Raw genomic sequence first — 17311 nt, forward strand, 5'->3', positions numbered from 1 at the left:
GGTGTTTTCAAAGCTCGACTTCGGCTGCGGTGGATGGCTGCTTCACGCCTGTTCGCTTGCATACCGCGCCGCACGTGGAAGCTGAACGGCCGGGAAAAGGACGCGCACAGAGCGAATGGGGAAAAGAAAAAAGAAAGAGAAGGGGGAGAAAGAATACAGGAGATACGGTTACGGCTGCAGTATACAAATAAGGCGCGAATGAAAGTTATGCGGTCGCTTTATTCAAACTTGTCTGACGTTCGCGCGCTGACGTGAGTTCTGACTTCGTGCGAAGTCGTCACCTGAAAGGACGTCTGTTGCCGCCGCTCGGTGATTTGTTTGTCCGCCTAGTTTCTTTTTTAATTTCTGCTATCTTTACTTTCGCTGAATTATAAAGTATAGCTGTCACCTCGTCGCGCCGACGAGGGTTTGGTAGACAACGTGGCGTGCTGCCTAAAGAAAAATGAATGAAATTTGCCTAGTAGCATTTCTAGAAAATACGGGATTCGATTGAACTTTAGACTCATTGCAGCTTTGCTCAGTCATAAGTACTAACGAACAGCATCTAGGCATATATACAAGTACATGAATGAAATTCAGCCATAGTTTATTATGTACGCGTGTTTGCAAAAGGAAATATTGCTATCATTGAATCCTGAATTGGTATAGTACAATGTGAGGACACCTTTCACTTGATTCTATTACTCTGCTAATCATTCACCTCACCCGACTGGTCCACAACACTGACGAAACACGATAAGGAAATAATTAGAACATGATCATTACGTTCTCTCGGCATTAGGTTTTCGCGTATTTCGACAGACTACACGTCAAAATTTTCGGCCACATTTTTACTTGCTAATATCGTCGTTTGAATAGCACAATAACCTGGCTTATTGCTCCTGCAGTCCGCTGTAATCTTATGTTTTAATAAATGAAATGACGGCATGTGCACAATTAAAGAACTATCAGTTGCTACAGCCGTTGAGCGTTGTTCCTTACGAAGCAAGGTTACAGTGTTAGCACTACACGTTCGTTAGACAGCTCGGTGGCTCCGTCCATAGAGTTAACTAATAAACAATTTATATAATATTTCAATAAGGCAGCAGGACCACATGAAGGGGTTGTAACTATAACGTTGTTCTCGTGCTTAACTTCTGCAATGCGGTTATTTGCAGTCAAATAAATAAAGTATGCTTATTCCTCCAATAGAAAATTCCCTTGCATAGCTTTAAAAAGGGCTTGTGCTGATTTGCAGTAAAAATAACTTCAGGAAATATTACATATGCAATTAGACCTAATATTTGACCGAGATTTTAAACACAACTAAAGAATGTAGTTGATGCAGTTTACAGTTTTTTTTTTTTTTTTTTTTTTTTACACACCGTCACTAATCCGGATCTTCTCGTCAACTCGTATTCCTGTTCATTCTACGTAAGTGGTAAACTAGAAAGATTAGGATCATGCGCTCTCGAGCTTAAGCTCGCGTTCGAACGGGACGTACAGCATCTGCAAGCAAAGTAATATTTCATAGTGGCCCTATCAAGCACCGGCAAAATAAGTAACGGAAAAGAGCTCGACTTGTACTGCAACACTTACGCGGCCTGCACTATCAAAACAACAGTGTGCTCGCGTTTCGGAGCTAACTAAAGCGCAAGGGATCGCACAAGAAACTCTGGACGTTGTACGGCAGTTACCAAAAGCGCGTTTGTTTGGATAAAATTGTGACGTCAACGCCATCGCCTAAATGACGAGACTGAAATTAGCGAAAGAAATACGACCAATTTGACCAAAGCGAGGCTACGCTTGTTGCAGAGAGTGTGCGATATCGCCTTCGGGAACTGCTCGTTAGTATAGGCGACAACGGCGTAAGTGTGGACAAAAGTTAGTTCTTCGGTGGGTCTAGGACTAAATGATACTTCTGATATTTTGCATTCGCAACATTCTTACTGTCTGTACCACATACCTCGCAATGCTGCAACCTCCACGCGGTGCTATGCCGTTCGGCGGCTTAACGTGTTAAAACGGAAGCAGACGAGAGCTACACTCCCCCCCGCTTACAACGGGGCTCCCGGATCGCACTTCCCTTTTCAAATTCCGGGATTCCTTCCAAGTTTTCGTGAAAAACTGAGCGCGGTTCCGACTGACAGCAGTGACTCCGGGCTCAGGGCAGCCCTTGCTCCGGTCCAGAAGTCGAGCCAGGCGCGGCGCCCACGATTCTTAGAAGCATGGCGAGTGTGGAGGCGGTTGGCAGTAGAGTTCGCAGAAAGGAAGACTTTTTTTTCACAACGTCCTCGGGCTATCAAGATGTACACTGCCGTCACAATTTCCATCGTAGTACGTCACTCATTAGCGACCAATCGGGAGGAACCACGCCACCTCGCTGCCAGCGCCTTCACGGCTCCACGTCCTGCTATGGAAAGAATCCCAGAACGTGTCGAGAGCCAGACTCGTGCAGAAGCAACTTCTCCGGGCTCCGGCGCAACCGCGGCTGACGAACCCTGCGAGCGCGACGCCTGTTCACTGACCGGCGGCAACGTAGATCGTCGAAAGCGGCTGTGAAGACACATGGATCAGTCGGGTGAGCTCCCCGTTTACCCAATTTAAACTTTTCAGTGTGGTCATATTGCGTGTTGCCGCCTTCCTGCACGACCACTCACCGAAGTGATGGTCGTAAAAGAAAGTAAATCATCAGGTGTGCCAATGCACTTCATATGACCAGTTCCTATCTGCACACGCGGTTTGCCATGCCAGTGCTTTTTTATGTTATACGTCAAGCAACCATCTGGAAACCTATTTTCGGAGAGACCATAGGTTAGAGTTCACCGCGGCGAAATACCACCTTCTTGTTTATTTGCAAATAGCTACGATGCCTAAAAGCTAGTACTGAAGGATAGAACTAACAAATAAAAGTACCTCTTAATGGAATACCTACTGCTATATTACACAATTTACTTGGAATCAACCGGAGCGCAGGAGGATGCGTAACGGCAAAAACGCAGAATACGGTCGACTGAGTATGAAAGCACAGCTACCGAAGCTCGGTTAGCAGTAAAACTTGAAGCTGCGCGAGGAAGACGAAGACAACAACCGAAAACACACACGACAGGACGAGCGCTGTACTGCCAACTGGAAAACTTATTTGAAGATCAAAGCAATCCTATGAAAAATTGTAAACGCCAGGAATGCACCACGAATCATGAAAATGAATTCACGAAGTGTACCTCTGACGTCGTTTACGAGATACCTTTAGATTGCGGAAAAGTGTACATCGGGCAAACAGGGCAATGTTTCAATGACAGAGCTTGGCAGCATGAAAACAACGTAAAAAAGAAGGTGCACCAGCCATTTAGCTGCGCATTGCAGCAAATGCTCTTGTACCCCAATGTTCCATGACACTAAGTTTCTGAAGCACGCAAAGAGTGAAAAAGAAAGAGAAATTGTAGAAGCTTACTACATTACCAAAGCAGGGCATGAATGCGTTAGCACAGCGTCGCTCAGCCTAACAAAACATGAGACAATTTTTTTTTAGATAAGCACCTATACTTGTAGGCAGTACGCATGCGTTTCAACCTTTTGGTTATTGGTGTTTTTTGACATGTTGTAAAAGTTGTGTCATCTTTAAATTAATTTTCCCTTTGGCAGTACAGCACTTGCCCTGTTGCGTGTGTTTCCGATTCTTGTCTCCGTCTTCTTCGCGCTGCTTCAAGTTTTACACAAGATGAGCCAACTCACCCAAATCAAGTTGTTGCTACGCGGTCAGAAAATCTTTCATTATTGCCTCATCGGGAATATACGGGATATACGATTACTGTTGCCAGTGGCGGTTAAGATTCAAAGCGCAGAATTGACTCCTTTGTTGTTTCCAGCTACAATATTTATGTGCAGGTGGCAACTAGGCTAGCTGCGAAAGCAGCTGGCCCAAATCGTGTTTCTCTCGAGACGATACTGGTTCGAGCGCATGCGGAACGTGGACATCTGCTCCTCGCAGAATTAACGGGCCTGTTATTCCTGCTCGAAACAACCCCAAGTGTGCGTGCCGTGGGGAGCTAATTACATTTATGCACCCTTATGGGAGCGCGAATATAACCTTTCCCGAGTTTGATTGTACAAATCTGCAGTCTTATATAGTCACGTACGTTGTTGATTCCGCTCGCACGTAGTCGTAAAGAACGAGGAAAAAATACTACTAAACGAAACATTGATTCAGTGACGCCCGGTGAAGATTCGTAAGGTGGGAATCGTGAAGCTCGTTTCAGCAGCGATCGCTTATCTCCAGCCGAAAGTCACGCCTTGAGACAGCGTGCCACTTGCAGCAGATAGAAACCGATGTTCGGTAAATTAGCTCATCCGTAACACGCCGTGACCTCTCTTTCCATATGCGACAGCAGCACCGCGAGAATAGCATTCGTGATTCGTTTCCTTCTCTATCGCATGGATGCGAGTCGCGATTCACAGCCGAGCCCGACTGGCGGCAAGTCGGGCGATTAGACGAACGAAGCGTGCAGCATCTGCGGCATCCATTGTAAGCGGGTCACGCAGATTCCCGGCCCGGCATCTACGTGGCCATAGTGCCTCGCCGAGGTTCGCTCAATCGCATTAGTTCCGAAACACGGACGTGGTCCTTTCTTATTTCTTTGTTTTGCTCTAAGCGCCCCGTACAGTCGTGTTTCGCAAGGATGGCGGAGGTCAATTAAGATCTGAGATGCCGCTTTGTTGCATTTTATTTGATTACCTCGCCTATTACTCCATATACGGTGGATCTAAAGGCCCCGCCCATGAACGTAGCCGCACGAAACATTATGAATGCTTCTGACATAGTAGCGTTGTAGTCACCAGCAAATGACGTTGTAGTCTTTCACTCATACATACGACAGAGGTGCCGATGTGAAATATCAGCTCATGGTACATCAGATTAACCCTTGAGCAGTTCGCTTGTTGCGCAAACTGCTTGTTGTGCTTGCGATTTTGGAAATGTGCAATAGATTGTTTGATGTATGCCATATTTGATTCTCTTCATTAAATTTGCACACACTGACCTGCGTTTTGGTCAGTTGGTATGAAAAAGAAAACGTAGCAGTGCAACACACTATGGCTGAGCACCATGCGGCCTAGCGGTTATTGTCGTCATGAAAGAGAAAATTGTCATCCGCCCGAATGTAGCCCGAAGATACCAAGGAAATACGTACGGGTTTCACAGATGGCGGTAGATAGAGGGACCGCCCCGGAAAAGTGTTGGTCGCGGGTTCGAAGCCCGGACCAGGACGGATTTTTACTCAACTGCGAAGATTTCTGTCTGAGAAACCCGTATCAGTTTTCTTTGTGGCTTTGTGCTACATTCGCGTGGATGACAATTTTCTCTTCATCATACATCCTCCACCTCGCTTGATTCCGCACAACTGATTTGTCATCTTCTTGTCGTCATGGGACCAATTTATCAGTGCGTTGTATCCCATCACCATCACGGGAAAATAATTATGTGATTCAAAGAACAACGTAGGGTGCTGTGTGGTCCTTACGAACAACAAAACTGGCTGTAACACGGTGGTGTTCATTTCTTCATCAGCGCTTTGATTTTGTCACCAGGCGTTAGGCCTAATGTTAGCCTATCAAGTTTTGTCATTGAACCAGTCACCTGGCAGACAGGGACGTTAATGTGGACACCACTCAACAATACCCCGTTCTCGACTACTACATATTTCTGTCCACAGTTAACATGCAATGTAGCCATCGCATCTCGAGGGACATTTAATTATATATTGTCAAAAGGAACCTCCCATGTTGCAAATTCTGATCTGCAGCATATATGCCAAGTGAGAGCACGAGATTCTATTCCTGTTAGACATACAAAGACTGAAACAAAACAAATGAACAAATGTTCGGTTTTTATCAGCTCTTGAAGCTAATAAAATTATAGATCACGAATCAACAAACAAACGAAGGAGCGTAAGAAAGAAGCGTCGAAGGAAAAAAAAGCCAACTACCAATCCTCATTTATCCCGCAGCTATACACAAGAAAGCAGGCTAAGGAAAACATAAATGTTTATTCAGTGGTACTTTACGTTGAAGGGTTCTTGCTCCTTATACGAGAATGCCACAAGCAAAACATGTCCGGCAGCGTATAGGTAAGTAGCTATAGGAAAGAATTATAGTAACGACTACCGGGATCACTTCCCGGTAGCACGCACCTGTGCAAGCGTAATCCGGAGACCGTAAATTGCGCGCAGGGTTACATCGTCATCTGCGGGATAACGTCAGGAAAGATTAACGGCCGTATTGGGATGCATTTATAGCCGCTTCTCGGTCCATGCACATCTGCTGGCGCGAAAAAGCAACCAGGAGTTGATCACGATAAGTAGCGTGCCTGTAGACGCCTCCAAGCTTTTCTTGTGCTTTGTGGCGTAGAATACACACCTGTCCTGCTCAACCACAGGGCTTAATTAAGGTCCGCGCCCTTCCGTTGCGTTAAACGCCCACCAACTACGCCGGTCAGGTGAACTGCGTCAAAGACCACCTTAGCGGGAATTTAGCTCTGGACGTTTTGATATTGTCACTAGTAATTATGCCAGCTGGGGTTATGAATGTCACAAAGAGAAGGTTAACAATAGTCAGGGAATACAGAGTGCGTGGGAATAGTGCTCACATCGTTGCAGCAGCCAACAGCAGCTATGCATCTGCCTCCGAGCACGCCTATTGCTTAAGGCTGTTCTTGTTGCTAAACAGTGGCTTCTATCCACTACGGAGAACGTGCCGCAAAGCAAGCGCTTTTGCAAACTATATTAGCGATAATATATTATAGCTGTTTCGGACAGTTCAGTATTTCTCGGGTTCTCTGTCTTTACTTTGACATGCTTCCATATCTCTAATGCACCATTATATTTCACCCCTCTCTTCTTCTGACAACTACTACTTACTGCTACTACTTTTACTAATAATATTGCTACAACAAACTACTACTTCTACTACTACTACAACCACAACAACTACTACTACTACTACTACTACTACTACTACTACTACTACTAGTAGTAGTAGTAGTACTACCACTACTACTACCACTACTAAATTATGTCGATTGCTAATCGCACAATGCGGCAGACTGTCTCATCAGAGCAGCCTCAGAGAAAAGGTCACTCAGCGTCTTGGCCAGAAATTGCGTAATAAGCACAGCCACAGTGTCAAGCAAGCATAAGAGGCGCACACCTCGATCCTAACGCCACAGATTTGTTTGCGCCTGCATCGCAGTGATCCTCAAAACCGACTGGCAACAAGTCGAAGCTCATGGAGCGACGCCCTTGAGGCAATTGCGAATTCAACCGAAATTGCGCAAACAAGAGAGGACAGAGGCACGCGCAAGGTAGGGAAGGGGGTTGCTTAAGCAACCAGCTACGCGCGCAAACTGAAATAAAAAAGAATAAAGCGACACCAAATCGACGTTAAAGAAGTTCACATATCGAAAGGGGAGTACAGAAAACGCTGTGGGAGTGAGACGGCAACAAAACGCGGAGAAAATGAAGAAGCACATAGTGACCGCTCGCAAACAAAAGGAGGTTGACCGGAGGAAGAAAGGAAATTGAAGAGAGCGAACGGAGCGAGCGAGAGCGGCTGGAACGGCGTGCTCGCAGAGCGCAGGCACGCAGAGCGGGTCGCGAAAAGGTGAGCCGCGCGCCTGGTCGCGATTAAAACGCGACGGAGAATGCCCGAAACAAAAGGAATCGAGTCACTGCTGCCCCCTCTTGCAGGCCTTAATTAATTCTGGGCTGCCCCCGACACAAAAACGAGACCCGGAGCGCGTATAAGGGGGACCAGCGCGCGATGCAAACGCAAAAAGACACTGTGCTCGAGCCACGCACTCGCCGGAGAAAGAGGAGGACGTGGGGGAGGGGACTGCACAGCGCCAAAGGCGAGCGATGCGGTGGTGGTGGCGGCGGCGGCGGTGCGGGGGGGGGGGTTCTTCCCAATTACGGGAAAACGCCCTTTGGCCCTGTGGGTCGTTCGAGCGGCGCGCGGCACAGGATGCGTTGCGAGCGCCAGCGCCAATCGACGCAAACTAAATTACGACACACACGCACGCACGCGCAGCCACTGCCGCCACGTACACGTCGCATCGGCAGCAGAAGCGGCGGTTTAACTTTGTTTCCTGCGGCCCGAGCTGGATAACGCTCATAATGAACGAGCCACCTCCGTTCACCCGCTCCGCACGCTGCCTGCGGATGCTGCCAGCGGAGAGGGACGCCCAAGGCTGCGCGCTTTGGAGGAAGGGGAGAAGAGGAAGCGGGTGGTGTCCTGCCGAAGGCACGGAGTGGCACGTTGTGGATGACGGCGGCAGAAACGCACGCACAATGTGAGGGGTCGCTCGCACCGCCGCGTTGCTTGCTTCTTCGGCGAATACCTTGCATCGGTGTACCCGCTCGCGACACCTAGCGGAGGATGAGGGAAACTGGCAGTTCTTCCTCGGGGGCACGTGCAGCAGTGGCTCTATCATTTACTGGCGTCGAATGTACCGCCTCGGCTTCGCGCCTCTGCATCCGTAGATGCGACATGTGCGTGCATAGGATGGCAGAGTATCAGCTTGCGTGCGTGTGTGCATGGTGTGTGCTTGCCACGCGGGTTGGTGTGCGTACGTGCGTTTGTGTACGTGTTTGTGTGAGCGAGTAGCTGCACGTCTTTGCAATGCGAGGTGTACACGTTTGGGGGCGTACATGCGAAGGACACTGCGGGCCGTTTATTCGACGCTCGCCCTTACATGATGAACCGAATCTTTCGTGTAAACGACAGATTTGCTTGATAAGATACCTGTAATTGGATACCTGAGATCAGTTACTTCGCGAAAGTTATAAAGTTTGACCAGGAGTTTATTAGTTTCGCCTGACCTGTATACCACAATAGGTGGATTTCAGCATGTCAAATTAGCGATATTTAAAATAAAATTTTGATGAAGGGACATGCTTAAGGGAACATAACTGTGCTAGTTGGTACAAAATTATCTTGCATTAAGTTGCAGCGAGGTTTCACGATCTAGTTCACAAACAAATATTTATAAGTTGCTTCACAAATAGGTTCTTGTATTGAGCACTAACTGTATGCCTATCAGCAGTATTGCACTTAAAGGTAACGCAGTCTCACTGAGAGAGTGTGTATTATGGTGTCGGCGAATTCACGCATTCTTTTGCTCCTGCATGTTTCTTCCTTAATCAGACAATCTTTCACCAAACTCTTTGTTATGGGATACCCTACGTTGTAGCTCAGTCTCGGCACATTCAAGTGCTTTCCGTCTATTTGCCAGAGCAGGACAATGTATACAGCTTATGTCGTTTATACATCGTTAGCAGCGGCAGATCACCGCTGTCACTTTAATATCCATTCAAACTTTGTGAACATGAAAACTATCTGCTGCTTTGACATAACACCGGTAACACTGTGAAATCTTCTTAGTTTAGGTTCTTAGTTGTCGTAGCAGTGGTAATTAAAATTTTAAGGATGTCATCACGAAAACTCGACGCTCTCCTATCAGCCTTCTTGAAGTACGTTCACTTCATCGTCCCACTTAGAGGTTTATAATCAAACAGCGGATTTCCTTCCTTATAAACTGTACATGTGGCATGACTATGGCTGTGCACCAAACAGCATTAAATCGGAAAGTTATAGAGAGGGAGACCACCTTTTTGTCATGTATATATACTAACCCTAACTAAAGATTAACTGCCGCATGCTTGTGAGATGTTTTGGTTCATGTGATCATTGCTCCTTTCTAACTTAACATTAATGACTTCTCGGGTTAGAGTGCGTCAAACTGCCGATGGTAATTTTGATAATAAAAAGGGAGGCACCATCGTGAATGTGGCAGCATTCGCATAACGTTTACGTTATTTTATATTTTGCAACTGCGATCATATGCTGTAATATCATTACTTGTGTGCATGCAATTATGCGGGAAGATAGCTCTTTAACCACAAATTTAACCGCATGGCCATTACGATGCCATTCTGAGTCACACATAAGGGCCTGTCTACAAGCAAAAGTTTGCCGCCGTTCTGCGCTGGCTTCCACTCTGCATGCCTACATAGTTTGAAACGTATGGATTTTCTCTCTCTCTCTCTGTATATATATATATATATATATATATATATATATATATATATATATATATATATATATATATATATATATATATATATTTACACACGTAGAAATCGTGGGGCTTTATTTTTTAAAAAGGTTCTCTTGGGGGTGCACGAGTGGCGCACGCAATCCGGGTCCATCAATCCCGTTTGTCTCCCTTTCCGTTCCGCCTGCCCTCCCCATTTCCCGAACTTCGCGGCTGCACCTCTCCACCACTGAAGCGCACTTCCCTAATCGCGCGCCGCTCGTTAGGAGATACCATTTTGAGTAAGAGCCCCATAAATGTGATTACAGCTCATTGAAAAGCTTGTCCTGCGGCCGCATAAAGCACAAACGACTGCCGAATGCGCGCAGATCCGCGAAAATATAACCGGAAAAGAGGGTAAAAAAAGAACGGTACTTGTGCAAAAAAGGACAGGTAATATAGAAAGGGAATGAAGGGAGAACCGAGTAGATTTGAGGGAACGGAAGTGGATTTCGCGTTCCCGTGGCACCCGAATGGCTGCTGCGTGTGGTCGAAAAAAAAAATAGCGCTGGGGGCGGGTATGGAACAGGGCGATCGGTGGCTAATAGAAACTGCGGACGGGATTGGAATGTTTTAGTGGCGTGCGAGGCGCATGCATCACGGGGGATGGGAAAATGCCGGACGCATTCATACTGGCGAGCTTCTACATTGTCTCGCTTCCTTCTTTTTTTTTTTACATTTTTCTGACCTTCCGTCTCGACGTCACGCAATGTGAAGCTCGTTCACTGTGCCATGAAATAGGTAGTGCGTCGTATTGAGCTACGCACGGATAGACTATTTTTTTTTTATTCAGTCCCTCCCACCACGACAGTAAAACAAAAAATCTTAACGAAAATCCCAGTACCTGGCTCTGATGCAATTTGCATTCAGATTGGATTTTAGGAATAGCAAGCATTTTGATTTTCTTCTCGAAAACCTTGACTTTGATGAGGTTATGCGCAGATACCTTGTACGAGAGGATAGTGGCTTATCGACGTCCTAGTTACAGTATAGGTTTGCTAGACTCGTGTTCGGCACATATGTGCCTGTATTTCTTACAAGCTTTTCATTGATTAGAGTAATGCTACATCTTACAACTGTGGTAACTTCGAATTATTAAAGCTAAATTATATTGCTGGTAGTTAGGACACTTTGGACACGCCACGTTAGGGCAGTGGCTAGGACCTGCACTGCTGAGCAGGTCACATGTTTGATCGGTGTAACGGATACAGCCTTCCTATCGGGGCTGAATGCACAAAAGAAAAACAGATCTCGTGTACCGTACAATGAGTGCACGTTGAAAAACTCCAGGTGGTCAAAATTAATTCGGAGTGACCCACGAAGGCACGTCTCATAATCATATCGTGGTTTTGACGCGGAAAGTTACAGAATTTAATTTTAGTATTCGTCGGTGAGAGTACAATTTCGGATGTTACAGAAGGCCTCAAGTAAAAACACACTAAGTTGAGGGACAGATTTCGTGCCTTTTAGGAGTACCTAAATATCGGTTACAAAAAAAAAAAAAAACAAGAACAAAAACACGTTAGCGAAGAAGTTACTACACCAGACAGCCACCTGGCTTTGTTATATTTCTCACCGCTTCCTAGGCATTACTATCGACAGATCTTTCATGGAGCCCCCACATCGCATACTTGAAGAAGAGGCTTACCTTACTCACCCATTTACTAAGGTTTCTTGCCGCTAAAACGTTGGGCACATCCATGGCATCTATGCTTCAACTATACAGTACGCCCTTCCTAGGATACTTGCAATATAGCACACCACTGCTGTACAGTTCTAACAAAACTAACATCCATGTCCTACAGAGCATTCAAGGCCAAGCCCTTCGAACATGTCTGGGGCTACCTCAATGTGCTTCAACCATAGCAACAATTGTTACCGCGAGAGACCGCCCAATAACGACTTATACAGCTGTCAGCACACTCCGGGTGCATGTTCGCCCTATATCCAGAGTCCCTGACTACCATCTCGCTCACTTGCTTGAGAAAAGACCCAAGGCAGCATTTTCCAGGGTAGTTGCGGCTAACCAACACTCTTTGTGATTGAGATACTCGCCCGCAACAAGAACGTCGTCCCCTCTGTGATGCTTGAAAAAGCCTCCTGTGTACTTTGCCGTTTCACTAATTGCCAGGAAGGCTAGTCTGATCACCGCCGCTCTCAAGCAGATCACATTAGAGCTTTTGCATTGTTTGTACGTTAACCGAATCCATGTTTACACGGACGGTTCGGTCTCGGAAAGTTCAACGGGCGCCATTGTTATGCCACCTCAATCGGTCGTCATCAAGTTTAAGACCTCACACGTAACAACATCTACAGGTTCCGAACTGGCCGCTCTTCGCTCTGCTGTCGAATACATTGAGAAAGAGCCGCCTAGCAAATGGGCAGTATCTTGTGATTCGAAAGCAGCCCTCCAAAGGTTGCGAGGAATACGACGTGGTAATTACGAGCAGCTGGTGTTCCAACTCGACGAAATTTGCCATTGCGCTTCTGAATGAGGACATGATGTAATCTCTTAGTGGCTGCCGGGACATTGTGGCCTTGTTGGTAATCACCTCGCCGATGACGCTGTCCGACGTGCCCTGGCTGGCGCACCGACACTCCTTATACCTTTATCGAGAGCAGACGCTGCAAGAGAGCTTCGCAGTCTCGCTCGTACCATCACGTTCAGTTACTGGCATACACCACAGAACTCTAACTGTCTCTTATACAGCCCCGACCCATCACTGAAACTGAAATTACGAGCAAACCTTTCACGACGTAAGGCAACACTGCTGTGTCGGCTGTGCGTAGGAATAGCATTCACCAACTCCTACAGCTATCGTATTGGAATGGCGGACTCACCGATGTATGCTAAGTGCAAGTGTGAAGAGACCATCAGTCATCTTCTGTGCCATTGTTCTCGCTCTGATAACCAACGTCAGACTCTCCAGTGTGCCTTTAATAGAGTGGATGATAGACCATTCACAGAAGCAAAGATCTTGGGAGCCTGGCCTCACATCACAGCCCATTAGCCCAGAAAGCCATTCGAGCGCTTCTTCACTACTGAAGGCAACAGACTTGAGTGCCCGACTGTAGACATCCTGCGCCTAACTTAGTGCATGTGAAAGGACGATAAAGAGTGATGTTTTCTCTCTCTCTCTCTCTCGCTCTCTCTCTCTCTCTATCACCCCTTCCATCCCCCGCTCCACGTGTTTGGTATCAAACCGGACTCATTCTGGTTAACCTCCCTGCCTTTCCTTCCTTCCTTCCTCCTCCTCCTCTCTCTCTCTCAGCATCCTCTAGTGCTCTTTTATTTGCTGTCTTCTCCTGGACTCCTGTTACCACCTTCCAGTATACAAATAAAACCGATAACTTTGTTTCTTTATTCATAGTCCACGATGCAGTTATTGCAACCGTCAAGGCTTCTTAAGAGGTGTTCGTAGGGCAAATGCGTCACCTTGGCTTTAGCGTACTATTGTAAAAAGTGCTGCAGATGTTCATCTGAAACTAAGAATTGCTGCATCTTTTTTTGTCGCACAAGCTGTAATACATTTCGTAATTATCCATGAAACTATATATAGTTCTAGATTTCAATGTATTGTTTCCCAGAGGATATTGACAGGATGACCATTTAAGTTGGCAGGTTTATTCTATAGAATAATGGCTTCAAATGCAACCTGCAAAAGTTTCGCTTCTACACGCATCATCCCATAAAACAAGAATATTGTTCGTAGTTGTTATTATTCATGCAAGAAGAACTTAAGGATTATTATTATTTCCCGAAAATGACAGGAAAATGTTTTAAAATTTTAGTTTAAAATTGTTGGCAATAAATTGTACTATAAGCTGTAAACGTTTCATTCTAATCTAGCAAGTAGGCTTCCGAAAAGAATACGCCAAAAATATTAAGAATGCGAGAATGACGGTTCGAGGAAAATGTATTTTAATGCTTCCACGTTCACCGCAATCCTTAAAAAGCTGCAGCAGAATTTAAAAGAATGCTTACTTTCTTTCGGTCATTCTTGTTCTTGTTCCTTAGTGAAATGGCGCAACCAACTCTGGAGGATAGGCCATTAATCGGGCGGTGAAAAAGCTGTTATTTTTTTTTTTCAGAAACATAACATGAAAACACATAACTATCATGTAAGTATGAATTAAAATGTCCACTGTTACAGACAGTAATGATCAAATATCTGAATATTACAGTAAAATTGCGTGAGCACACGAAGTAAAAGGAACAATTTTATCGTTAAATTATTTGGTCTCGCGCAGAAAGTTGCAGAGGGCTTCACAAGCGTTCCTGTGGCTGTGACCTACTACGGTAGCTCCAAAGGAAAGAGTTACCGGAGGAGTCAAAGTCAAGCCAAGATTATGGAAGGGCTCTCTTAAAAATATTTTCCTGAATTCCCAAAGCCTTTCATTAGGTTTCTTTTACTTCTTAAATCATTGCTTCCAGTAGAGCTGCATTAATGCGCTTTGGGAACCCTCTCGTTAACAAATCAGGCGAGATGGACCTCAGTGAATACAAGTGGTTTGATGCCAGGTGCACTCAGAATAGAATTTAGTGCTGCATTTTGATCCCTGTCGCCTTGGCATGTTCTTTTGGTATGTAGAGCCACAACGATGAAGAGAAATACGCAGATAAATTCGGGCACATATCAATAAAACAGTCACGGGGACGTTATCCACTGCAACGAATCATTAAACATAAAAGTTTGTAGGTACAACTGACAAGCACGTTATAATATATTAAAAAAAAAAGAAAGCAGGTCACTCAGCACAGTTAAAAACGAAGTGACGTTTCGGGATCCGTACCGATCACGACACCTCCCCGTCTTTCATATATCCGTTATCCTCTCTCTCTATCGGTACATGAATGCACCCAATTTCATAAAACATCCAGATACACTGACTTAAACAGCTAAGACGACATGCAAACACAGCGTTTTTTTTTTTTTTTTTTAAGCTACCAGGCGGCACGAATTTGGCGCCCTATATAAAAGACTCGGAGTGGCCGTACGCGCTTGCTTTTGCATTGCTTTCTTCATGTGGCTAAGTATTATATTGGGGGGGGGGGGGGCTAAAACCTAAAAATAAACTCTTCGTTTGGTTTAGACAACCATCCCATTTTAATATAATTGCTTGAAGAAGATATATGCGCAGTTCTGTTAAGCATCTAACATGCGCACATCTCACCCGTGCATTCTCTCTCAGATAACCTTTGATGTTTATACCTACTGTGACTACTCTGGGCGAAAAAAAGAATGGCACTAAGAATATTCTGTGCGGGCGCAAACTACTCAGGTTATGGCCACAGAAAGATATGACAGATATGGCTGTGATTTTGTGACCCCTGTGAATGTGCAAAGGCAAATAGAAAATTTTAACGATGAACATCACTGATAAAGCGCATACTGCGGCTTGTGCAAGCTCTCAAAGAGATGCGACGACCACTGCGTTTATTGATACTTACTTTCTGGCAATCAAGATAAATTTATTTTCCTATTCGAGGTCGTGGAAAATAAAACAAGTCACTAATTTAAAAAAGAAATCGCACCGAGCTCACAAGAGAACATCTCTGGGGATACAGCGGAAGCTGCGACACTCGTAATCCAGACACAACGGCCAGACAGAGAACCCCGCGAGTTGACCGCAACTTCTTTCTCCAGGCGCGCGAGACCCTCCATCAGGCGCCTAATGAAAACGAACCGCGGGCTTTTTCCGCGACAACAGCGAGCGGCGCAGCCACACATCTTAGTTCCTTTCCGGCTGTCTTGAAGACGACTTCTGCGGTCTGTCGTGTCCCCAGCGGAGACGCAATAAGACTTTTCTTTCGGCCAGAGTAGAGGCAGCAGCGCCGACAGCTCCGCACTGTGCCCATCAGACAAACGGACAGATTTAAAAGAAAAACAAAGCAAAAGCGGATACCTTGCGTCTTCTTCCGCGCACTCCCAATACCGAAACCGCCCACAGCACACACCAACATACGTTCGTATAAGAACAGGTGTACGCCTACTGGCCAGCACGCGCACATCGACAGACTTGAACGCACAACACAGGCAAACATACGCACGCACGCACGCACACACGCACGCACTGTCGCACTCTTGGAGGTTCGTGCACAAGAGAGGCGCGAATCTGAGAAAAATAGCCGCATCCGTTTTCTAAGTAAGCCCGAGCGGTCGCGCTGAAGCTGCCAGGATTCATTCAGATCGCGGATGGAGCTGGGGGCACAGGGAGCGAATCGTGGGCTCCAGCGTCCGGTGACTTGGGAGGACACGTCACGCGATGCCGCGTCCCGCGACAGGAAATGGCCCCGGATTCCCAGGGGCTTCCGCGGGCCTCCGCGAAACCGGCGACGCCACGACGCGGAAGTGATGGCCCCCTTCTGGCCCCGCAATACCCTCTCGTCCTCTTACCCACCTCTGACTGACGCGCTGCAGGAGGCGAAAGAGCGGCCTCGCGTATCTTGTGCGTTGCCTGTAGCCCGACGGTCCACAGCGCGCGGCGGTCAAAGTGGTAATAAGGCTGCTCGCTTAAGGTGCGCCGAAAACGAGAGGGACAGGGCCAATTGGTCACGTTGCGGCTGGAAACTCCTGCTGTGCTTCTACCACCTCGCGGGGCCCCGACTGCGTGCGGGGACGCCTGGCCCACCGACGGTCACTATCGGCCTTTTCTCGTGCGCTTTTTTCATGCTTCGTCTCATTACTCAATAGCGCGAAAGAAGAGAACGGATAAGGGAAAGGCAGGGAAGTTCGTATGTTCATCACAATTAGCTACCCTGCTTTGGGGAAGGGGAAGACGAGGACAAGAGAGATTAGAGCAGGGATAGAAGAAAAATCTTCACAGCGGGTACACACGTGCTATTGCTCTCGTCGTTGAGCATAATCGAACGAATACCAATGCGCAAATCAATGAAGCGAGCAGCTGTTAGGAGGCACGGATGCCTGTGATTCCTTACTTTTCGCAGCGTAAGATGAAGATGAAAAAAAAAAAAAGCTTGAGATAAAGTACCGGCTCATTTCCGCTAAGCAGTATAGGAGGTAATTAACTGTAGCTTATTTAGAGTTCGGAAAAGAGGGTGGGGTAGGAGAGTAGGGGGGTAGAGGGGAAAGAAACATGACTTTCTTTATTACTTACCAGGTTTCTAATACAGTCGGCGCAAGGATACTAGTAACAGCAAATGTTGGGGTAGGTTTCTTTTAT

At 46.4% G+C, this 17311-nt stretch overlaps 1 protein-coding gene across 1 annotated transcript in view; it reads left to right on the top strand.

Moving 5' to 3' along the window:
* The first annotated feature begins 2404 nt into the window (after positions 1 to 2404).
* The window catches only part of LOC126536252 (uncharacterized), a 151527-nt gene continuing 136620 nt past the window's right edge, over positions 2405 to 17311 (top strand). Inside the window, exon 1 of the mRNA XM_050183145.2 lies at positions 2405 to 2560. Coding sequence (XP_050039102.1) covers positions 2548 to 2560 — 13 coding nt within the window. The 5' untranslated portion in view covers positions 2405 to 2547. The remainder of the gene's footprint in view (positions 2561 to 17311) is intronic.

This window comes from Dermacentor andersoni, chromosome 4 (assembly GCF_023375885.2).
Source record: "Dermacentor andersoni chromosome 4, qqDerAnde1_hic_scaffold, whole genome shotgun sequence".
Classification (NCBI taxonomy): domain Eukaryota; kingdom Metazoa; phylum Arthropoda; class Arachnida; order Ixodida; family Ixodidae; genus Dermacentor; species Dermacentor andersoni.